Genomic DNA, 25,421 nt, shown 5'->3' on the forward strand with positions numbered 1-25,421 from the left:
AAATTTAACACGAATCAAGTAAGCAAGACTGTGTTTGTGAATCTAACCTCACCCATGACCTCCACAAACAGCATTTTGCAATGATCAAGAAAAGTGCTTGTTTGCTAAAATACTGCACAATGAGATAACACAAAGTCATAAAGGTTCTCTTGTGCTTGTATTTACTATATTGTTAACCAGTACAATGCAGGTTATTTCAAAAGCTGTGAAACAAAAAACAGTGGAAAACCTTGGAAATTATCAGAATTTTTTTTTTTTGCTCCAGTTCTGGATATCATTGAAGTTAAAATGCAAGGCCCCCTTTTAGCCCAGGACACAGAATCTGACATGCAACTCTCTATAACCCGTAGAGTTCACTTACTATTGTACCCAAAGCTAGCAGTGGTGGTACGAGGCCAGTGACGCAAAAGGAAAGCCACACAACTGTGAGGGTTGCCCAAATCCAAAGAAACTCATCTTTGGAGTTGGATAACCCCCTGCAGCTGTTGATTGGATGGTAGTGAGGCAAGGGAAGTTGGTGAAAGATTGGTGGAGGTGTATGGTGGGGCGATCTGACTTTGTAAAGTTCTAGGGAAGTAACAGAATCACCTGGCTCATAAGGAAATATTCAGACAAAACATTCATTAGAATCTGCAAGTGTCTCTTCCGATGCTCATACTGCTTCCCCTGACAGGTGCTGGAGCAAGCACAGTTCACACAATCTTTAGTTAAATTCTCACCAGGTCAGAACTTGTATCACTGGTTTCTAGAGGAGGATGACATTATCAAAACATACAGGAATTAAAATAGAAAGCTGGTGGGGTGGCGGGATTGTGCAAGTGCAGGTAACTCTGGGACAGCAACAGATCGCTACTAGCTCGCCTCTGTTTTACAACACTGCCAGCAGCAGTACATCATCAGGCTCGGCACCGTCTGAGACCTCATCTTGAAACGTGAGCCTTACTTACATTATTTCAGTCATGGTATTAACAATCAAAAATGCCAAAACTAAACCATGAAACAACTAATAGTTGAAAACTTACGAGTAGCCATCCTTGGAACATGGTGACAAGAGAAGGTTTAAACAGAAAGACCATCATCAGGATGATGCCACAAATGATGACGGAGACATTCTGAACAATCAAGGATATTTGGACAACTATTGTAGGAGTGAGAAAAGAATTGGTTAAATTGAAATGAATCACAATTACTCACAAATTATTTTTATAAATTGAAAATCAATATATTGCAGTGCTGTGCTATTAGTTCACAGTTTAGATATTACAGGTTCAACGTTTTACAATTTTTGGATCAATAAGTTTAATTAAGATATCATGTAAGTCAGAGATACGTCACAACTAAATTCTGGATGCCTAATTCCATTGTTTTTTTTTGAAAAGCATGGGAACAGAGAGGAATTCCAGTGAAATTATCAGTAGGTGGGATTCGTCTCGTTTAGGATTTTTTGCACCGCAGTCTTCTGAAACGATATGGCCAGGAAGGATCGTCCGTGGAAATATTCCAGCAAGACATGAAATCATGCACCTTCCTCAAGCCAGATTTTCTACCCATTAATCAATACTGACAAATCACTGATGTGCATTCCAAGTAACTGAGGTTCTCTGCCAGCAAGTTATTCTAAAATGTTAGTTCTTGCATATCTTTTTATTCCCTTTCAACTCCCCAGCATGTAGATTGTTCTTTTTTTTTAAGTTTCTTGTGCAACAGAAATGACTGAAATAGCTTATCCAACTCCATTATTACAAATTGAATAAACAGTGTTGAACTCTATTCAATTTTTTTTTGTTTTTTCACCATACTAATTAGCCATTCCATGCCAGTATCCACTGAAAGTGAAGCTCATTTTGTTAACTGGGAGATATTTATGAAAGACACAGATTTCATGGCATAAAAAGCAGCCCTGCAACACAATGCAGAGCTTTAAAATTTGCCAGGGCATAGAAATGACATTCCTAGAGTGGCTTTCATGTCCAATTTCTATTCACTGACTTCTAGGCACCATGTCCTATACGACCATGTTCCAAAAGATACGCAGCATTCAATAGTCTGACTTGAATAACACAGTCTTTCAATTTTTGCTACAAATTGCCCTGGTCACTAGTCTCTAAGTTCTGGAATACACTTGCTAATTCTGCTTTCTGGTGACCCTTAAACTCTTCTCTTTGCTCACACCACTTCTAGCATCTCCTTGCGTAAGACTTAACTTTAAACTCCACTGATGTCTTGCTCTGATTAGGAAGTTACACAAGTTACAAATGTTAAAAATACAAAAAGCAAAATGAATCTGATTGTGCAAGTAGGAATAAAGCAAAAATGAGAACAAAGCTGAGGAGGAGAATCAAAACAAAACAGACTCCACTGTTAAAAAGGAAGGAAATCGTAGGCAAAAGAAAAACAAAGTATCCACAATATGAGGCCCAAAATACTCCTAAAGCTGAGAATATAAATAGCAGCTAAACTACTCTGTTCTGCACCTTTTTAAACAAGCTAACTTTGGAAATAGAAATGAAATATAGTACAGTACGGCACAGTAGAGGCTCTTCAGCACACTATGTTGTGCTGACCTTTAAACCTACTCTACGATCAATCCCATCCCTTCCATATAGCACTCCATTTTTTCATCCATCTGCCTAAGAGTTTCTTAAATGTCCTTAATATGCCTGCCTCTACAACCACCCCAGCACACAATACATGTACCCACCACTCATTATCCTTAAAACTTACTCTGACATCCCCCTATACTTCCCTCTCATCACCTCAAAATTTTGCCCCATTGTATTATCCATTTGCACCGTGGAAACAAGTCTCTGTCTGTCCATTCTATCTAAGCCTCTTCATTTGATACAGCTCTATCGAGTTACCTCTCATCCTCCTTTGCTGCAATGCGAAAAGCCCTAGTTTGCTCAATCTATGCTCTATGCCCCCTAGTCCAGGCATCATTCTGGTAAATCTCCTCCGCACCCCTCTAAAACTTTCACATCCTTCCTATAAAGAGATGACTAAAACTGAACACAATACCCCAAGTGTGATCTAACTAGGTTTTTTAGAGCTGCAATATAACCGCACGACTCCTGAACTTAGCCCTTTGACTAATAAAGGCAAACACACCATATGCCTTCTTAACAGCTCTATCAACTTGCATGGCAATTTTGAGGGATCTATGCAAGATCCCTCTATTTCATCACACTTCCAAACTGTGTTACTTCAAACTTTTCTGGGTTAAACTCCATCTGCCACGTCTAATCCCAGCTCTGTATCCTGTTAATGCCTCATTGTAATTATGAAAACCCTCTATGCCATCCACAACACCACTGATCTTTGGGACATCTGCAAACGTACTAGCACTCCTTCCACTTTGTCAGCCAAATTATTTATAAAAGTCACAACGAGTACAGGCCCCAGAACAGATCCCCGCAGAACGCCACTGATCACCAACCTCCAGGCAGAATAGACTTCATGTGCTACCATCCTCTGCCTTCTGTGGGCAAGCCAATTCTGACTCCACACAGCCAAGTTCCCATGCCTCCTGATTTTCCGAATGAGCCTCCCATGGAAGCCTTGGTGAATGCATTACTAAAATCCATATATACCCCACCCATTCTCTACCTTTATCCAGTTGTTTTGTCACCCCCTCGAAGAATTCAACTAGGCTCATGAGGCACGACCTGTCCCTCACAAAGCTATGCTGATTATCTCTAAACACACTATACTTCCCAAAATGTTCAAAAAACCTGTCTCTAAACATCCTCCTCAACAGTTTCATTACCACTGGCATAAGGTTCACTGGTCATAATTCCCAGGGTAATCCCTATTACATTTCTTGAACAAAGGAATAACATTTGCCGCCCTCCAATTTTCTAGAACTGCTCCTGTGGTCAGTGAGGACACAAAGATTATTGCAAAGGGCTCAGCAATCTCTTCCCTCATTTTCGGAGATTTATCTCATTCAAGATCTAGGAGGATCTCTATTCTCCCTGATTGCTACATCTGCGAGATGTGCACCTGGGTGCAGGTTGTGTTATGGATCTGGAGCGGCAGCTGGATGACCTTCAGCTCATTCAAGAGAATGAAGGAATGATAGATAGGAGCTACAGGGAGGTAGTCACACCTAAGCTGCAGGATGCAGGTAGCTGGGTGACTGTCAGCAGAGGGAAAAGTAATGAGCAAATAGTACAGAGTACTCATGTGGCCATGTTGAGCCAACTCATGTTTTAGCTGATCTGTCCTTGTCATGTGAGCAGCATTCAGCTGCACTTAATTTAAATTTCTAGTTGCCTTGTGAGGGCCGCATTTCACCATAAATCTCTATCTTGTTGACCTCTGCCCTAAGAAGGTGGAGTCTCATGGAGTGAAATAAAACTTCTAGATCTTCTAACATCTATGTCTTTTATGAACACACCTCACACTAGTTGTAAAGCAAGTATGTCACAAGAGCCACATATACCTAGGCACAGAGTTATCTTCATTATTTTTCCCAATAAGGCTAAAACATACCATCTCAAACTATTCATTGTCTTTACTTTGAGGAAGTATTGTGTTTATTTTGTCTCTCACAACATATTCCTTGGCTCTGAATGACCAAGGAATTATTAAATCAATGTTGAAATGTTGTAGATAGATAAAGAAAGTGTTGATTAGACTGTTTTATTCATTCATGACTGTGGACATTACTAACAACCTTAGTATTTATTGTCTGTCTCTGTCCCTTAAGGCAGTGGTCCCCACTGGCCGCGGCCCGGTTGTTGGGGACCACTGCCTTAAGGAATCTATTAGGTATCAATCATGTTGATGAGTCTGTAGTTACCTACTGGGCAGACTGGATGAGAACAGTAAATTTTCTTCCCTGTAGGACATTAGAGAATCTGATGTGTTTTTACATCAATATTGTCACTTCACAATTATCATGATTGAAACTGTTATTTGAAATTATTTTCCTGAAACAATGAACCTGGCCTCTGGTTGTCATCCTGAAACTTAATCAATAGGCTACTTTATAGAATTTTTGATGTTATAAATACTTGTGCAAAAGTTACTGCAAATGTTATTCTCCATGGAATATACTAGGAGGAGATTTGATAGAAGTATGCAGGATCATGATGGGTTTAGATAAGATACATAGAGAGAAACTAACTGTTCCTAAGGAATGAGGGCAAAAACTTAAAGAAATCAGCAAATAGTGCAGGGAGATTAATTCTGTTTTTTTTTTAAACGCACACAGTACTTTAATTGGAATTCACTGCCTCCAGCATTGGTGAAAGCAATCCAAGAATTTTGAGAGGGAAATGGACATGTCCATGAGAAAGAAGGATTTGCAGGGCTATGGGGAAAAAGAAAACAGGAAGAGGGTCTGATGGCACAGTCAGAGAGCCTGAATAAATACAGTCCGACCACCATCCGTCTGAACAATTTAATTACTTAAAATGGAGTATAACCACACAACTTTTCAACCTAGAAGGCAGCAATACCTTTATTTTAGTGAAATGATTGTTTATTAGGCGGGAGAAACCAGTAAAACATTTTTTTAAAGAATCTTACAGAAGCCTAGTAACCTTTTCCTCACCCTTTAATTCCACTCTGCCTCCCAACCGCCCTATTCCTGAACCACAACTTCTTCAAAGCCACAGCAGAGCAAATGTAATGTGGGCTCAAGAATAATTTCTTACAGAATCTCTAACATATTTAGCCAATCCAAACATAACTTAAACACCAGTGCGTCATTCATGATCCACCAAACATTATTGGAAATAGATATGTTAATTATTGGGGAATGAAAATATTTTTACATTCTTAAAGAATGTGGGTTTTGCAGACTGAGCCAGCATTTAATTGCCCATCTGTAACGGCACTTGAGAATGACCAGGAGCGTTGCACTGAGCTGCATTCATGGAGCACTGCAATCCTTGACCTGAGGATAAGCCCACAATGCTGTTAGGGAGACAGCACCAGGATTTTGACCCAGTGATAGTGAAGGAACAATGATATTTTTCCCAAGTCGACAGTGTATGATATACCAACTTACTATCCAATAATACACACTAAATTCATTTGGTATCTACAGCACACTTAAGAATTTCATCTCTGGAAAATTCAAACTGTATCAATGCAAAAGGCAACCTGAAGAAATAAATACAGTAAAGAAGTTGATTCTGTGAAGTTGAAACAAAAATTGAAAGAAAGTGTTAAATTGAGGGCAATAATAGGAGTCAGAGACAGAATAATTAGAGGACTCCAAGGAATAACAGATTTGAAATGCAAAGGCATAATTCGATCGATTAAAAAAACAGTGGAACTGACTAGTGACAGCCTTGCGATACTAGAGAATAGATTGCAATGAGAAAACGTTCATGTGTCCTGGCTCTTCCATTTCAGTTCTGAACTTGGCCCAAAACATCAATACTTTATTCACTTCCATAGAAATTTTCATTGTTATAAACGGTGGTGGTAGTGGGAAAAAGCTCCCACAAACTATTAAGTGCTCCCTGTGGTGTGCACCTCAAATAGCCTCTGACAACCAAGTCCAGCCCTGGCCTTCATGTGTGGCTTAGGTACTAAGTAAGCCTGGTGGAACTTGGCAGAGCTTAGAGAAAAAAAAAGAGGGCTGTTCAGTAGGGAAATTCTAGGCAGTTTCTAGGGTTGGTTACGTGGTCAGTACAACGTTGTGGGCCGAAGATTTCTATGTTTCAACTGCCAGGAGAAGGGACAAAGGCAGGTTACTGGCACCTTAAAACAGTTGCTTAGTGCAAAAGGGGCTTATCAGCCATGATTGGCAGCTCATCTAGGCGAAGGAAAGCTCTGATCTCAAACCTCTGCTGCCTTGTGGCTATTCCCACTCATGGGGAAGGCCTCAGGAGTAAACCCCCGAGGGAAAAATCCAGAGCTGGAGTCCCTAAGGCAGTCTGACATTGAGTTTGATGTTGTGTGGCAACTCCTGTGATGCTGCTGGTACCAAACTGTATCAGACTCTGCTTCTCCTTTGGGTTCATCAGATGTGTGGCGAGGAGGAGTTTGCTACATGGGCAACAGCTTGTTCTCCATATCTTTCCACCCAGGCTTGCGTATCTAGACAGCTAGGAGGCAATATCCATGGTCGACACTGACCGACAAAGACCTTAGACTTAGAGGCTGCTTGACCTGCTGAGTTCCTCCATTTTGTTTGTGTTGCTACGAAAAATATGTTTAACTTCCAAGCTTGCTGCTCATCTTCCTTTATGTATACCAATACTATTGTTCTCGTGACCAGATACAGCTGGTTAACTATTCTTTTACCAGATAAAAATAACAAATGTTCTTATTTTCTGGTTTATTCTTTAAAGTAATATAATGAGTACTAAGCTGTAATAAAATAAGATGATACAATTATTTCTGTTCTTCTCTTGTTGAATTTTGTAGAAAGAATTTCAATATTATGTAAACTTTATATAGGGTTGCCATCTAACTAGAGATATCACATTTGCTATTATTGAGTAAGCTAGGTAATCTTTTTGTATAAGCAATTTTCAATAAATAAATTTGTTTCAAATTAAAGGATGCAAATTGTGTTAGTACATAAAAACAGATAAATAATTTATGAAATTTTTTATGACAAGGATCTTTTTTTTATATCATTGAATAACCTGATGTACAAGAAAGAAGCAACCCACTTTGAATCTTTCTGGTAAGTGATTGGGGATGATTTCTTGCACTCCAATTTTGGCAGAAAAGACTGTGCAAGATCGGTAGGTCATGTCCTGAGCTAAAAGGGCCATTTAGTGCACACTTAGCACCAGACTGAATAATGATAAAGCTTGCACTTCGAACAGCTTCACAGGGGTTGACTGCCAATAAAATGCCCACTTCTGCTCATTAAGCAGGCTATGCAGCATTGCTTTGGCTAGCACTAATCCATTTGCCCTCTCCCAACAATGGCCTGCTAACTAGTTGTAAGAAAAGGTGTAGATTTTGTGCAACCTCTACAGGAGATACTCACATTTGCACTTGCCACTGGAGTTAAGAAATGGGCATTAAATACATTGGGAGATTTTCTGGAACAAGTGTTGGAACAAAGTTCATACTGGAAATTAGGACCAAAGTTGTACCTGAAGTCCAGATTTAAAATAGAGTCTAATTTAGTGCAACTTAATTCACATTTTCACTGTTTGATGAATGTAAAATCTTTTCCTCTAACATTACAGCTCTTTCTCGGGAACTTAGATATAAAAATCACCAAACACTTGTGCAAAGGGTACAAAAAAATGTTGAACTTTATCTCTATAGACTTGGACAACTGAAGTGAAGAAATGTTTCCTTAAGTTGTGCAGGAGTATGGTCAGACACAACCTGGACTGCTTCAGTTAAAAGCAGGATTTTAGGAAATACGTCTCAAGGTATTACCTGGGGTTGTTTAAAGCATTAAAATATGACAGATTTTATAACATTGCTTTGCATTCCTTTCGATTAGATAGTTGTAGCCCAATCTAATTGAGTTTCTATAATGACAATGACTTTTTAGCAATAGAAATATTCAATATCTCAAAGAATGGATTGTGTGGCACAACTTTGAATTCAGGCCATTTACCTAGGAAAGAATGGGGTTGGGAGGGGATCATTTATTTCATCAGAGAATATGTCAGAATCTGGAACTTACCTTGCCCTCACACCAGAAACTGAGGATGGTGAGTCATATCACATTTTTAAGGTTGAATTAAATACATTTCAATTGAGTAAGCTTTGGTTAGGGAAGGGTATGCATGACAATAGACAAAGCTGTTAAATAGAGTTTAAACACTATTTAGCTACATTATGGTTGAATAGATGAGCTATTTCAATGGAATCAATGGTCTTCTCCTGTTTACATGTCTTTGTACTAAACTAACAGTCTCATATTAGTTAGTTATCTTCATTGTTCTAATCCTTGCACAGCATGTTGCCATTGCAATAAATGGCTAATTGTTTTTTCTTTATTCCAAATCTCTATATTTAAAAGGTTTGTACACAGAGGTGATGTGTAATGTGACAGCTCATACCTTTAAGTCTGGACGTTTTGTCCACCCAATCGCCAATGATAGCTCCCAGCAACAGGACTGACCCAGCCACGACCAAACCATACACCGCGGTCAGAAGCAGACTGTTGCCGTAAAGTTCCACCAGGAACACTGCCACAGCAAAGTGCCACATTCGATCTCCCTGTAACAAAGCATAGACCACAAACTGAAGTGCAATCCTTAGCAAATTAAGCATCTTAACCTGTTTCCAGTCAAAAGAATTTTAAATTTGATTAAGAATTAACATCTTTATCAATGACTTCAGGCTGAAGATGATCTGCAGGCCAGCAACTTGTTTAGTCCATATAACACTTTTTTTTCCGTAAGTGTTGATTGCTCAGAATTTTTCTCTAGTTACGAAAGACCGCTTGAAGCCGAATGCAAATATAAGTTCAGACTACTTGTATCACATAAGAATTTAGAGAAACAAGAAATTAACTTTTATTGAAAATAATGTGCTTAATTGCATAACAGTGCTGACACTATGCAGTAGTTCAACTAAGCTAAAATGCTTTGTTGATGATTTTCATTTGTCTCAGGTTTCTCACTTAAGTGTCCAACAATAATCAGCCAGCATTGATGGATTCCAGTTGCCCTGATACCATTTCTCCATGACCGCAATGTCCTGGTGAAACCTTTCACCATGCTCGTCACTGGCAGTGCCAAGATTCACAGAGAAGAAGTTTAAATGGGAATGCAGAAAATGAATCTTTATTCACATATTGCACTGCATGGTTTTGTGTGCTTGAAACATGTTGTCGACCAATAGCACATAGTTTGGTTCGCTGCAGTTGCTAAGAAAATTTTCAACAACATCCTTGAGTGCCTTCCATGCGATTTTCACTGGTCCCACTAGAAGTTCTTCAAATTACCAGTCATTGATGACCTGTTTGATGTTTGGACCAACAAAAATGCCTTCCTTAATTTTGGCATTAGTTATTCTGGGAAACATCGGTCTCAAATATCAAATTCCTTCACTTTCCTTGTTCATCACTTTTCTTAAGCCCTAGTTTTATATGAAGAGGAGGCAAAACTACTTTTGTTGGCAACGCAAGTGTATCTGCAGATGCTGGAAATAAATAAAAACACAAAATGCTGGCAGAACTCAGCAGGCCAGACAGCATCTATGGGAGGAGGTAGTGATGACGTTTCGGGCCGAAACCCTTCGGGTCACTCATAAGAGTGGTTTATGAGTCTCACTTTTATTGCCCTGGAACCAAATGTCTACAGAGTGGCCACTCCTTTTAAAGTGATGAGATTCTTTAGCACTGCTGTCCCATTCACAAATGAAACAACACTGCTTGGTGTATCCGAGCAGCATTCCGAGTATCAGCACCACTACTTTCAGATCACCACAGATGTTCCAATTGTAGTTGCTGTACTGTTTTTGTTTCAAGAAGACACACAAATTTCAGTAGTTTTCTTTCATGTATACTGCACAGTCGACTGGTATTGAAGGGTGGATATTGCCATTGTGCAGGGGCACAATTTTCAGGCTTAACACTGAAGGATCAATAAAAATACACCATTGTTGAGGGTCATGCTGGAAACCCAAAGCACAGGCATGTCTAGACAAGATTGAAACCTTTTCAGCTTACAATGTGGCTAACAGTTTAATGGACTTGAATTGTGAATTGAAATAACAAATATTCCAAAACAAACTGTGCACGATAGGAAAATTTCATAGTGATTTTTATGACCAGTAGCATAAGATCCATAAGATACACCCAAAAGTATTCAGGAAGCAAAATCTTTGTTATTCAGTGTAATCCGACAGCTACATCATCACTGACCATACATTGCCTGAGAAAACGAGGCCAGGTTATTGGCCGGTGTAATGGAAGAGTTGTACCTTCTAAACTCAGATTGGACTTCTAAGGGAAATTACTCAGGAGAGTTCCTTTCAGCATTTTAGCATATTGAGTATTGGGTAAAATTAAGATTCTTTATCAGAAAATACATTTATTGGATTTATTACAATTCTTTTAAAAACTAACTTTTGAAACTAACGTGGCTCTAACCACGTTTACCACCTCCGCCTTATGCACAGCCAGTTGATTATAAATGGGTCCGACTGAGCACTGATGGAACGGAATCAATTATTGAATCACAATCTCACTAAATTAAATCTTCTCAGGAACTGGTTTCCTACATGACTTCTGGAGCACAGCAAATATAAAAGTCTGGTTCCCAGAACTTTGGGTTACACCAACAACCATTTTGTCAGCAGATCAATGATTTACTCTCACACTGTTGACATGTACAATCCTTCTTCGAAGTGTCAGCTTGATATAGCAGTACATAAGAATAGGGCTCTGTCATTTAACCTCTTGAGCAACACATGCAAAATGCTGGAGGATCCAGGTCTTGGCCCGAAACGTCAACCATTTACTCTTTTTCATAGATGCCGACTGACCTGCTGAGTTCCTCCAGCATTTAGGGTGTTTTGCTTTGCATTTCCAGCATCTGCAGATTTTATCGTGTTTGTGATTTAAACTCTTGAATCTGTTCTGCCACTCAATGAGATTTTGACAGATGTGCAATGCAATTCTAAACAGCTGCCTTTGTTCTGTATCAATACCTCTGGTGAACAAAAGTTTCATTTTAACAATGGAACAAAATGAAAAACTATTTGTATAATGAAGCTCCAGACTCTGGCCAAAAAAGTGCTTCTTAACTTTTCTCCTAATAGCTCTGCATCTAATCCATAACAACTTCTCAAATCTATTAATGCACAGCATGTATTCATGAAAAGAGGCAATAGTTTATTCTGAAAGGCTAAACAAATACAGTAATCAATATACATGTTTGGTATTCAAGATCCTGTTACATATGGTGTCACAGTTCACTTGTCCAACTGCATATCCACACACCTTACAGTATATCCATTCATATAGATACATTTTTTCCCTTTATCTAATGGAAACAGGAGTTTTGAACAGAACACATAAATTGCTGGAGAAATTCAGCAAGTCACACAGCATCAATGGAGTGGACTAAACAGTCAACATTTCAGGCCAAGACCCTTCATCAATAAGTCCTTAACTTCTAGCATCTGCAGAATCGCTTGCGTTTATGAAATGGGAGTTTTGTTTCTCTCCTTTTCCACATGATGTACAAGTATCAACTTACACACTTCACCAGATCTCTTTTTTAATTTAACAAGAGTAAATCCACTCCAGAAACAGTTTTCAGCATCTTTCTTCTTGCTAAATACTTTAACACTGCTTGGTTCTGAATCTGAAATATGTTCAGGTTCTGTCCGACTAGCCTGCACCCAACTCAGAGACAATTTTATGACCATGAGATTCACCACCCGGACTTGAATGATCATTTGACCTTCATAAAGACTTGGTTTTGCAAACCTTTCTTATGACTGCTATCTCCTCCTTGTGAAGTTCTTGATCCCTGGAAAGCTGAGAATCCAAACAAGCTTATTTTGCCTGAAAATGCTTTTTTTCTGATTAGTATCACAGTGACATGTTTGACTTAACCAGTTTTTTGCAGCTGTGGAAGCAAAATTTCGTTGAACAAAGCTCAACTGTGTTCTCCGTTTCCTTACCACTGAGTTTGGCAAGTGTACATTGTGGGGTAGTTTGCAGAGTTGTTCTGTACTTCAGCTAGAAATTGTCCAAGTGACACTTCATGTTTAGTTTTGACTATCGCTCTACACTAGCTGCTTGGGTGCTTTCTTGTCTATTCTGAGTAACTTTTCAGCTGCTCCATTTAAAGCAGTTGCTTTGAAGAAACATGACTGACTTATACTTGCTACATGAAGTTTACAGGCAGAGTTATTGAAACTTAGGGTCATTGTCATGCACATACAGGTGTCCCCGGCTTTACGCTTTACGCCACTTTGCTTTCACAAAAGACCTACATTAGTAACCTGTTTTCACATTCAAAAGAGGACTTTCGCTTTTACGACAGTTTTTCCCATATACATTAATGGTTCTTCACTATACGCCATTTCGGCTTAAGGAAGGTATCATAGGAACGCTATACCTTTGTAAGGGTGGGGGGGGTGGACTCCTGTATACTCATGGTACATCAACCAGTATGTTTCACTTCAACCCACTCTATGTGGGTATCATTTAGTATCAGGAAACTGTTACATTACTTTTTCACAAACACTCTCTGAAAGGGTCTGGAATACCACGACCACTATTGCACTGATGTGTCTTTGTCAGCTTGTTCGTACAAATTTGATAAAAACACTGTATTTGCTTAACAATGATTTATGGTCACTTCCAAATAAGGCCAGTTTATAACAAATTCTTGCAATCGTTTTCATTCTGTTTTGTGTATAAAGTAGAATTTCCTGCACATCAGTTTTCCTCAGAGGAATGGATATTATCAGTCAATGACCCCACTTGATATACTCAAACTCACACAGCAACTCATTGATGCAACACGAGTGAATCTGCAGATGCTGGAAATAAGTAAAAACACAAAATGCTGGCAGAACTCAGCAGCCCATACAGCATCTATGGGAAGAGGTAGTGACACTGTATATCATTTCAGAAATTGTTGTCAATAGTTCATTCCTGTTCCATCTTTTCAATGACAGCACATAGGCTTTTCAACCCGGCTTTTGAACTTTCTCTGTAATTTCATACATGATCGTTCTGAAGTCTTTGATTGGCCACCTTCAATGTACAGATCACACTTGCACTTCGAATACAAGAGTTCTCATCTGCAAATGCTCACCAATGTCTCAAGGCTGAAGAGTGCTGGACTATGCACATCTCTACTCACGTTGTTCTAGAGGCGTGCAGTAAAGAGCCTCACTGTCTTATACGGAAACTGCATCGTGGCAGTCAGGAAGTTTCTACAATGGGTATTCAAAACTGTCCAATGCATCACTGGCGCCAGCCCACCCACCATCAAGGACAGATATACAGAAAGGTGTTGGAAAAGTGCAAGTAACATCAAAGAGGTTCTCACCCACCCTGCTCAAGGACTGTTTGTCCCACAAAGGAGGAGACTAAGCATCCACACCAGGACTACAAGACTCACAAACAGTTATTTTAACAATAAGGCTGATCAACACTTCCACCCACTAACCCACCCCTCCACCACCACTACTTCATCATTTCCCATCAGTTACCTTACATACAGACACACGCATGCCTTGTGTTACTTTACGGACATACAATCAATGTATATAATCTATCTTAGGCATTTATATTTATTGTTTTTTTTAATTATTGTCTATTTTATTCTGTTTTTTTGTGCTACACTGGATCCGGAGTAACAACTATGTTGTTCTCCTTTACTCTTGTGTACTGGAGATGACTTGAAACAATCTTGACAGAATTTAATTGCCTGGAGAAGATTTTGGTAGAAGTGCCAAACTGCAATGTATCCAGTTCCAGTTATTACATTGTAGGAAGGAATTGATAGCACTACATTAGTAATAATGGAGATCTGTGAGGATTCCGCCATTAGTGGAGAATGATGCTTTGTGTTATGGCTGTATTTTTCTGAACTGGGATTTACTTGCATGTATAAAATAAGTAATTGTGTATGGAGTTATTTGGGTTAATTTCCATAACAGAGAGATCAAATAGCAGGAGCATAAGGTCTAAGTCAATGGCAGAGCAAATGAAAGGCAGCATTGTTACTAGCTGGAGAGAAGATTGCAGGCCTAGTGTCCTGTTGCTGGGGGATAAAATTCTATGACACTATGAAAGTATTCACCCCACTCTCCCGGAAGTTTTCATGTTTTATAACATTGAATCACAGTGGTTTTAAATTTGGCTTTTATTGACTCTGATCAACAGGAAAAGATTCATGTCAAAGTGAAAACACATCTCTACAAAATGATCTAAATTAATTACAAATATAAAACACTAAATAATTGAGTGCATAACTATTCACCCCCTTCAAGTAGATGCAACTTTGGCAGCAATTACAGGCTTGAGTCCATGTGTATAGGCCTCTATCAGCTTTGCAGTTCTGAACACCGCAATTTTTCCCCCATTCTTCTTTATAAAACTGCTAAAGCTTTGTCAGATTATATGGGGATTGTGAGTGAACAGCCTTTTTCCAAGTCCAACCACAAATTCGCAATTGGATTGAGGTCTGGACTCTGACTTGGCCACTCCAGGACAGTAACTTTATTGTTTTTGACCCATTTCTGTATAGCTTTGACTTTATGCTTGGGGTCATTATCTTGCTGGAAAACAATTCTTCTCCCAAGTCGCACTTCTCTTGTAGACTGCATCAGGTTTTCCTCCAGGATTTCCTGTATTTTGTTGCATTCATTTTAGGCTTTACTTTCACAAGCTTTCCAGGGCCTGCTGCAGTGAAACATCCCAACAGCATGACAAAACCACCCCTATACTTTACAGTAGGGAATGTGTGTTTGGCTTATTTAGTCTGATGGCCAAAAAGCTCAATTTTGGTTTCATCAGGCCATAAAACTTTCTTCCAGCTGAATTCAGAGTCTCCCACATGCCTTCTGGCAAACTCTAGCTGAGATTTCATGTGAGTCTTTTTCCAACAGAGGCTTTCTCTTTGCCACTCTCCCATAAAGCTGCGACTGATGAAGCACACAGGCAACGGTTATTGTATGCACAGTCTCTCCCATCTCAGCCACTGAAGCTTGTAACTCCTCCAGAGTTATCATAGGTCTCTCAGGGGCCTCCCTCACTAGTCCCCTTCTTGCACGGTCACTCAGTTTTTGAGGACAACCTGCTCTAGGCAGATTTACAGCTGTGCCATTTTCTTTCCATTTCTTGACAAGTGACTTAACTGTAATCCAAAGGATATTCAGTGACTTGGAAATGTTCTTGCATCCATCTCCTGACTTGTGCTTTTTGCAGAGTTGCTTGGAGTGTTCTGTTGTCTTCATGGTGTAGTTTTTGCCAGGATACTGACTCACCAGCAGTTGGACCTTCCAGATACCTGTGTATTTTTACTACAACCAATTGAAACAGCTTGACTGCACACCGTGATCTCCATTTAACTAATTATGTGACTTCTAAAACTAATTGGCTGCACTAGTGATGATTTGTTGGGTCATATTAAAGGGGATGAACACTTAAGCAAACAATTTTGTTTTATTTTTGTAATTAATTTAGATCACTTTGTAGAGATCGGTTTTCACTTTGACACAAAAAAAGTCTTTTTCTGTTGTTCAGTGTCAAAAAAGCCAAATTAAATCCACTGTGATTCAATGTTGTAAAACAATAAAACATGAAAAGTTCCATGGGGTGTGAATACATCTTGTAGGCACTGTACATCCTAGGGTGTGCTGGGAAACATCATCAGTGATTTAATCTGGGACCACGGGGTGTTTTGGGTTTTTCAACATCAGACACTCTCACCCAGGCGACCCAGCCAGGGTTGATCAGCCGCTGGCTAGTATCCCAGCAGCAGTGATCTGCAGGTCACATCTCTTGATGCAAAGCCATCCGAAAGCTTCCTCAGCAGACTCTGTGATGGTCCTGATGTCTCTTTCCTTAACAGCCCCTGTAATGCCAAGAAGAGATTCTGCACAGTGAGCAGCCAGCAAAACCTCTACATTATACCCTCCATCCCTATCTCTCGCACAGCTCTACCATCTCCTGATATTTGGATTTCTCGTGCTCAAATCCTCTTCAATCTGGTCTTCCTGAGGAACTGTCAGTTCCACCATTACCACCTACTTTCAGGTTTCTGACAGCCTTAGGGATGATGATGCGATGAAGTCATGGAACTTTAATTGCTTGTCAAGATTGACGTTCAGTTGCCATCAGATGCCATGGCCAGCAGGCCTGCTGGTGATCTGTACTGAGGATGTGGCTGGTCTCCAGCTTTGACAAAGGCTATTTCTTTGAGAAGTTAAAGGCTACACAGCCAGTCACACATGTTACAAAATTAGATTTCCAAAAGTTATCATATAATAGATGAATGAAATTCAGAACATACAAATGAGCAGTAGAATATGTAAAGGATAGGAAACAGAGGGCAGATGTAATGCTATCTGTTATATTTTGTAACTACAAACTATTTGAAAGAAAAATACTGGAGTCAAGATGATGGTCTATACTTATTTTTACTTTAGTGAGGCACACACCTATGATGTAGTGGCATAATAACATTTACCATTCATGTACTTTTACATAAAACCCTTAATTAATTATATAAGCAAAGGAGTGCACTCATTTCTATACACTGCAGGCAGGAAAAACATCCACGCTGTGTTTAGCCTACCAATTCTCCTCAGTTGATCATCTGATACTTCTAAACTCCAATTAGTACACGATAATCGTACATATTCTCTTCTCAAAGGGCAACCCAGTCAATCTAATCTGAACACTCTTGAACCTCAGTATAACCCTCTTTATGTTGAGAGCCCAGTACTCTCTGCAACCTCAGCAAAACTTCTGCTCCTTTCTACTCCAACCTCCTTGTAATTTAGACCATTTGTCTTCACAATCACCAAGGTAACCGCATGTTTACTTTCTGTTCTTTATGAACAAACACACATAAATCCTTTGTTTCCCAATCATTGCCAGTATCTTATAATTTAATCTGCATTTTGTTTTTTCTTCCATTTTTCCTAGCACAATGGATAATCTGACATTTTCCATTAGTCACCTTCTAGCCCCATGATGACAATACTTTTTGCATCCTAATAGCTTACTTTTCCAATAAAGCATAATATTAGCAGAAAAACTAAATGAGCTCCCTCTAATTTCATCTAAATTGCTACAGTGGAGGACTAAGTAATATCCCATCTCTGGCAATCTGCCAAATTGATGTAGCGCTATGTAATCCTTTTCTTTGTTTTCTGATCTTTAACAAATCTCATATACAACCTTAAATAATACATCTTACTATATTATCTTTAGCCCTGGGACTTATTTTATGCAAAATCCTTTGTTTGATAATCTTATTGAAAGCTTTTTGAAAATTCAGATACAACAAGTACCTTAACTCCCCTACTGCAAGCACCTTCGGAGAAGAAAAGTGGAGTTGTTAAGGGACCAGGGTTCAGGATAGGTTTGCACCACTGAGACAGGAAAAGGATAATAGGGTGAAAGAACCATGATTGCTCAGAGAAGTGGAATGTTTAGTCAAGAGGAAGAAGAAAGCATACTTAAGGTTCAGTAAACAAATAACAGGCAGAGATCTTGAGAATCTAAGTTAGGCAAGAAGGATCTTAAGAAGTAACTTGAAGGCTAGAAGGGGACATGAAAAGACCTTAGTAAGATTAAGAAAATCCCAACCCATTCTACATGTACATGAAGAGCAGAAAGATAATTAAAGTGAGGGTAGAACTGCTCAGGGATGGAGAAGGTATGTGCCTGGAGGCAGAGGACGTAGGGAGGTGGTAAATGAATACTTTTCTTCGGTGTTCACCAGCGAAAGGGATCTTGACAATTGGGAGGTCAGCAAAGAACAACAGGCTAAAGTACTGGAACACATTGAGGTTATGAAAGAGATCGTGTTGGAGCATCTGAAAAACATTAGGATAGACAAGTCACCAGGACCAGAAAAGATATACCTTGGGAAGTGAGGGAAGAGATTGCTGCAGCATTGATAATGATGTATGCATCCTTCCTGGCCACATGAGTGGTTCCGGAGGATTGGAGGGTGCAAATGTTGTTCTGGGAATTATAAATCTTACATCATGGTGGGCAAACTATTGGAGAGGACTCTTGGTACCAGGATTTATGAGGATTTGGCAAAGTATAGCCTGATTAGGGATAGTCAAAGTGGCTTTCTGAAGGGCAGGTTGCACTTTTTGAGGAGTTGACAAAACAAATTGATGAAGGTAGAGCGGTGGATGTGGTGTAAATAGATTTTATAAGGGCTTTGACAAGCTTCCCCATACTATGTTCGTCCAGAAAGTCATGAGGCATGGGATCCATGGAGATTTGGCTGCATTATGCAGAATAGTCTTGCTCAAAGATGGGGTTGGTAGTAGATAGAAAATATTATGACTAGTGGTGTTCTGCATGAGCTATTCTGAGGTCCCTGATCTTTGTAATTTTAATAATGGATTTGTATGAGGAAGTGAAAAGGTGTGTTAATAAGTTTGCAGATGGTACAAAGATCAGTGATTTTTTGAATAGTATAGAAGGTTACAACAAGATACAGGCAGAATGCAGCATTGAGCAGAGAAATGGCAGATGGAGCTCGATCAGGAGAAGTGTGAGTTGAATCACTTTGGGAGATTGAACTTGAAGGTGAAGTATAAGGTTGATAGCAGGATTCTTGGCAGTGTGTAGGTACAAAGAGATCTTGGGGTCCAAGTCCACAGATACCTCAAAAGGTACCACATAAGCTGACAAGGTGGTTAAGACAGTGTGTGGTTTGCTGGTCTTCATTATTTGGGGAATTAAGTTCAAGAGCTGTGAAGTTATTTTACAGCTCTATAAAATTCTGGATACATCACAGTTAATTTCTGGTTGCCTCATTTAGACGAAGGTTGTGAAAGCTTTAGAGAGGGCTTACAGGGGACTTACCAGTATCCTGTCTGGATTACACAGCATGTCATCTGAGGAAAGCTTGAGCAAGCTAGGGCTTTCCTCTTTGCACTGACGGGATGAGGGGTGACTTGATGGAGTTGTATAAGAATATGGGAGGCATAGATAGAGTGGATAGTGAACAGCGTTTTCCCAGGGTGGCAATGGCCAATACCAGGGGACATGCATTTAGCAAAAATTTAGAGGAAACTTCATTGTTTTTATGGATAATTGATGGTGCCTGAAACACACTGACAGGAGTGGTGGTAGAGGTTGCTAATATAGGGACATTTAAGTGACTGTTAAATAGACACATGGATGTAAGAAAAATGTAGTGTTATGGGCTGTGTAGCAAGGAAGGTTGATCTCAGAGTACATTTATATAATTTAGCACAACATTGAAGACCAAAGGGTATGTACTATGCTGTATTATTCTAAGACCTATGTTCAAAAATAATTTTCTCTTCATAAAACAATGATGGCTGTTGAGGACTTTCATAATGATTATTTTAAAGGCACTGCAGCCACAACCATGCAACACAAACAGTTCTAGTTACCATAATTCAAAGTGATAAAGGGTGAACACAGTTTCTATCAAATTGATGCAGGCATGATAAGGTTTCACTTGTAAAAAAGTAAAACTTTTGAGTATCTTAACTTGAAGAGAGAAGGTTTTGTGCTGACCACTTGGGTTGAGGAAGAGTATAGATTTCTACTTGTGTGGAAGAGCCAAACTGAATGTGATCAATATAGAATAGGACCAAGAAGTACAGCAGGGAGTTCAGAGGGAATCTATCTACTCATGGTGAGTTAAGAACATGGAACTCACTTTCCCAAGGAGTGCTTGAGGTGAACAGTACAACTGCACTTACAAGGAATCTAAATAAGTATATGATGGAGGAGAGAATTAATAGTTGAATACCAACTAATTATGTGAGTGAGAAAAGGAACAATCACAAACAATGGCGATTGCTGAGCCAACCTGTCTGTACTACAATTTTCAGTAACACAGAGGGTTAATTGGTCAAAGTAAATGACCCGATGATTAGGCTAGCATTAAATAGGTGGGTCACTGGACAGTGTAGCTCGTTCAGCCAGAAGAGTCAGTTCCACGCAGTGTCTCAAAATAAATAAGAAAATCAAGCTACATCATCTTCACATCTATCAAGAAATGTGAATTGACTTTTATTTGTACATAAATTCTGTGAAAGTTTTATTCCGTATCTCAAATTTAAGAATAGTGATTTGTGAATTCAGTAAATGTGAATAACACTGGGTTTGCCTATATTTAGGACAGCTAAGTACTTATACCATTATTTTAAATACACCATGATTACAGGTATCAAAACTATGCAAAATATTGAATCATCTCACTTCATAACGACAGTCAAAAATAGACATTCGTCAGAATTGCTCTTTGCAGAATTACGCATTTTTGTTTCCAGTGCAGAGTAGTAATCAGGTATTCTGGAAGCTATCCCTCACTACAGATATGCAACACAGATCAGCAATAGTTATTTCGTTGAAGTGAACCAGAAAACTGGAGATGTACTGTCAGTTTTGGGGAACAGTTTTGCAGATGGGCAACACTACAAATCAAAAGTGATATATCCATAGCACTCTTGGATCTCAACCAGCTTGCACTATACTCAAACAAATTTAAAGTCTAAAACAAGTTCCACCAAACGTAAGTAATTCCGAAATCTCAGAGTCCAATTAGCTGCAAAGCAGAATTGTGCTGATTAATGCTTTAAGCAAAGTACTACTATATAGTTTTCTGGGAGAAAGGAGAAAGATGTGCAAACTACTTCAATAGAATCAAAAGCTTTTTTTTCTTGCTCTGCAAGGGCGGTTGTATTCTGTATAATGTGCTTGTGGCATAGAAAAATCGTTTTTTCTCAAGCACCACTAAACCATCTCCTGGTAACTAAACAGGCAAAAAGGAGCTGTGCCAAACAGCTATAAGATTAGATTTCCAGCAAAACTAGGAACTGCAAAGCAGAATTGGGATAAAAAATGAAAAATATGCAGGGGCAAAAAGGCAAGCAGGTTTTCACAAAGAAATTATATTCAAGCATCAATTCAAAAGTATTTGAAATAAGAGGAAGAAGATAAAACTGTAACTAGTTAGCATAAAGTGAAAGGCAATCATGAGAAAAATTCTGATGTGCTTTACCATACAGAGTTAGATTTAAATACATATTCTGCCCCAGTTGCTGATAGAAAAATCATACAATAACTTTATGTTACTTGATACAACAACATAAAACAACATGGTTTTTCTTTTCTTCAGGATTTTTCAAAGTTCTTCACTGTCAATAAATTACCTTTGGAATGTCGCAACAAGTTGTTCTTTATTTCCATACAGCAACCAACTTATGCACTGTCAGGCTCTACAAATAGCAATAAAATAAAAAGCCAATTGATATTATTTTGAATATGCTGGCTGAATGAGGTATGTTGCCAAAGAGCAAGAAAACATTGCTCTTTTTTGGAATGGTTTTATGTGCTACATTTAACTGAACAAATAACTTCAATTTAATATTCCATCCATATTAAACAATTGGATCAAAAATACATTACTCCTTAGTGGTACAACAAAATGTCAGCTGAGATTATATACTCAAGTGTTGGAGTAGGCTACCAACTACTATAATGAGCTTCGAGTTCCAATGTTGATTTAGAGGTAAGAGTAAACCAAACTGATACTGAATGGTAGAAATTAAGATGATAAAAAGCAAAACATATTGGCTTTAATATTCTAGTGTACAAACGTTTGTACTTAAAATGAAACAATTGGCTGAAATTTCACACTATCTATAGACATATGCCTTGGACATATATCAAAATAAATTAGCTTGTCAAAACAAAATTTCTTACTGACTAATCATTTAGAGGCCATTTCCTCATAAAGTTTTTTCCTGATTAATCCCAACATTCTAACTTAGACTTGTGGATCCCTGAACAATTCAAATGTTTAAAAATTCATTTTGCAAACTTCACACACTTGTATGAGGACATCAGGTTTAACCAGCAAAACATTGCCCAGCCTACAATCTGGTCTAAGGATCACAGGAAGTCATGTGGTCTGCTGAATGTGTACTGGCTTTCTCCAGAACAATTCCATGATTCCCAGTGCCTTTCTGCTTCCCTGTCATCTGGAAGCTAATTTCTGACAAGCAGTTATTTAGCTCCCTTTTAAAACCCTCACTGATTCTTGTTCAGAAAACCCTAACAGCAATGTTCAAAAGATCTCATGCATCCATTCAAGCTGATATTTGATGAATGAGGAATTTTTCTTCTTTAGAATTGAACATTTCAACTGATCTTATCAAACGTTTCTGAAGGTCAATTGATTAATACCTGAAGCTTGAAATAAGTCAGCACTATGTGAACATAGTAGAAAAGTCAGCATCCTCTGATGGACTAAACTGTGATTTTGTGGATTTCACCCAAATGAGACATTAGCTGCTCATTCACTCACATGCTGTTTTGGAAGAGAGGGAATGGGCAGAGCTACACCACATGGGGTGGGGAGGGTACAACTCCACGGGTTCACTGTCAGAGCACAGAAAAATAATGAGTGTGGTCGAGTGTCTGCATAGCTGACAAGAGGTTGGTCAGCCTTGCTCCCAAGTTCAGAATCAGGACCTTACCAAGTGTGAGAGAGAACAAAACGGCACCACTACACTGCTCCATATTATTTTTGTTATTCCTACTCACACTCCAGTGCTTAGTAGTTGACGGGTGAGGTGGACCTCGGCAGGTTGACAACATGGACCATAAAGTCAGACCATTACATGCAAGCAGTTTTTGAGCCAAACATGAAAAGGGCCTTTTCTCTTGCTCTCAGTAATACACATGTCCACTAATTCTAGAAGCTATTAATAAAATGTCAGTGATAGTTTTTACTCAATTTTGCCCATCTTGTCCGCAAATTAGCTGCAATTTTCGAAGTTTAGGTCCAATCTTATAAATGAGGACTTTCTCCCTTCACCAACCACTTACAGAAAATTTTCAGACTGCTTCCAAAAGAAACCTACTACCATTTCATAGGAAGCTTCACACCGATGAAAATTCATACCGATGCATGGCTGAGGACTGGCGGGTGAACCCTGAGCCTCACTAACCAGATCTCGTCCGAAGGAAGCAAATCAGAATTAAACAAGAGCCTGGGCTTGACAGCCCAACTTACCCATGAAGACAGTCCGTGACACAGATAAATAAGAAATCCGGTGGTCTTGAAGTAACCAACAAAAGAGGCTGTCATATGAAGAACGAAGATAAAAGTTACTTTAAAATGAAATCAAATAAACACAAATTACGTATCCCCAATTAAATATTGATGCTCATCGTCTGAGTAGATTAAATAGTCTAAAGTATCACAACTAAATTCAGGTGTAAAAGTGCCCAAATGATGTCAGCAACTTACCACAGCACCCCTTCTTCCTCGACCCTTTTCCCATGTTTGAACGTAGTTTTATTTTTCCCTGACAGGTTATTTTCCGTTAATTTGCTACTGTAAATTGTTTAATTGTTTTCACTAAAACGTCGAAAATTGTCCCTGAACAAAAAGAAGTCTCAAAAATGAAGCTCCGCCAGTGTTTTGCTGTTTGTGTTTTCAGACTTAGCTAGCACTGTAGCTGAAGTCTGAAGAGTCGTCGTTAGGATAAGACGATAGGTTTACACCGCGCCACTTTCATCGGACCAGCCGCACGTCCCGGCTCCCGAATCCCAAACGTTCACATCATTCGGGAGTTTTGTCAGCCTTGATCAAAGGTGTTTCCTGGGGAGGGAGTCCGACCCCGTGACGTGATCCGGTGCGGAAAGTCCGGCTTAGCGACGGCTGCGAACCCGGAGCCCGAGCAGCGAGCGACGTGAACACACTCGAGCTCCTCCTCCAGCTCGCTTCCGCTTCTGAACGCGGCGAGGCTGTGTCACGCAGAGTCAACGCTCCTCTCACCACCCCCCACCCCTCCATTGCGGTTTTCCTTTCAGAGTAACCCCATCGCTTGTGAGCGAAATCGTCTGTGAAATATGTGACGGGAACATCAGATAGCGTACGATACATAAAGTCTCGAATGAGCACCCGGATTGTTATTAAGTATAGGAGCTACATCCTATGTATAAGGCAAATGCAAGATCTAGAGGTCGGGTTGTTGCCCTAGATTCAGAGCTGTTTCTGTCCCAGGCCAGTCGGAGATCACCTCCTAAACCCAATACTCTTGCACCACCCCAAGGACATAGGTCATAGATTTATCGGAACACCATCACTTGCAGGTTCTTCGCCCTTTCTTCCTTCAGCCTGGGTCGAGGTCCTGGATTTCCCTAGCTGGGGTATTCACATGTTCTTCTGTGTTACTGTTTTGTAAAGCAACTAATAAGGTATCAAAAACAAGAGGGTGTGGTGTAAGTTGAGAGGCTGGGGACGAGAAGTTCACCTGAAGGGTAAGCTGTTTTTTGGTTGCTACCTGCCAGCAAAGGAGATCCGTGGAAATAGAGACAATCGCTACTCCGAAGAGGCATTTAGATGGATACTTAAACAGGCAAGGCTTAGTGAGATATGGTCCTAATATGGGCAAAAAAAAAGTCAGCACAGACGTGGTAGGCTGTAGGACCTGTTTTGGTGTGGTTCAATTCTGTAATGTCTCTATCACTGGAAGCATAGAGTTAACTAAACATCCTTTACTGAAGGTGAATAACATTAAGCTTTCAGCAGTGCAATAATGTGTCAAAAGTCATTCTGTGTGGTGCACATAATTATTACAGAGTAGGTCAATATCCAGTGAAACTCTGGACTTTGGTGGGGTTGGGTTAGCATTGGATGTCATTCTACTAATCAACCAATATATTTAAAATCACATTTTTTAAGCTGTTATATAGTATGGTAATGAATTTCCCAGTGAATCCATTAAGTGGAGGAGGGGAAATAAGTGTGTCG

At 39.4% G+C, this 25,421-nt stretch overlaps 1 protein-coding gene across 1 annotated transcript in view; it reads right to left on the reverse strand.

Moving 5' to 3' along the window:
• Positions 1-24,404, reverse strand: part of slc40a1 (solute carrier family 40 member 1) — a 44,642-nt gene extending 20,238 nt beyond the window's left edge. Inside the window, exons 1-4 of the mRNA XM_059966859.1 lie at positions 23,913-24,404; positions 23,676-23,743; positions 9,003-9,162; positions 1,023-1,138 (exon numbers count right to left, since the gene is read on the reverse strand). Of these exons, the coding sequence (XP_059822842.1) occupies positions 1,023-1,138; positions 9,003-9,162; positions 23,676-23,743; positions 23,913-23,946 (378 nt within the window). The 5' untranslated portion in view covers positions 23,947-24,404. The remainder of the gene's footprint in view (positions 1-1,022; positions 1,139-9,002; positions 9,163-23,675; positions 23,744-23,912) is intronic.
• Between the last annotated feature and the right edge of the window lie 1,017 nt (positions 24,405-25,421).

This window comes from Hypanus sabinus, chromosome 4, assembly GCF_030144855.1.
Source record: "Hypanus sabinus isolate sHypSab1 chromosome 4, sHypSab1.hap1, whole genome shotgun sequence".
NCBI classification, from domain to species: Eukaryota; Metazoa; Chordata; class Chondrichthyes; order Myliobatiformes; family Dasyatidae; genus Hypanus; species Hypanus sabinus.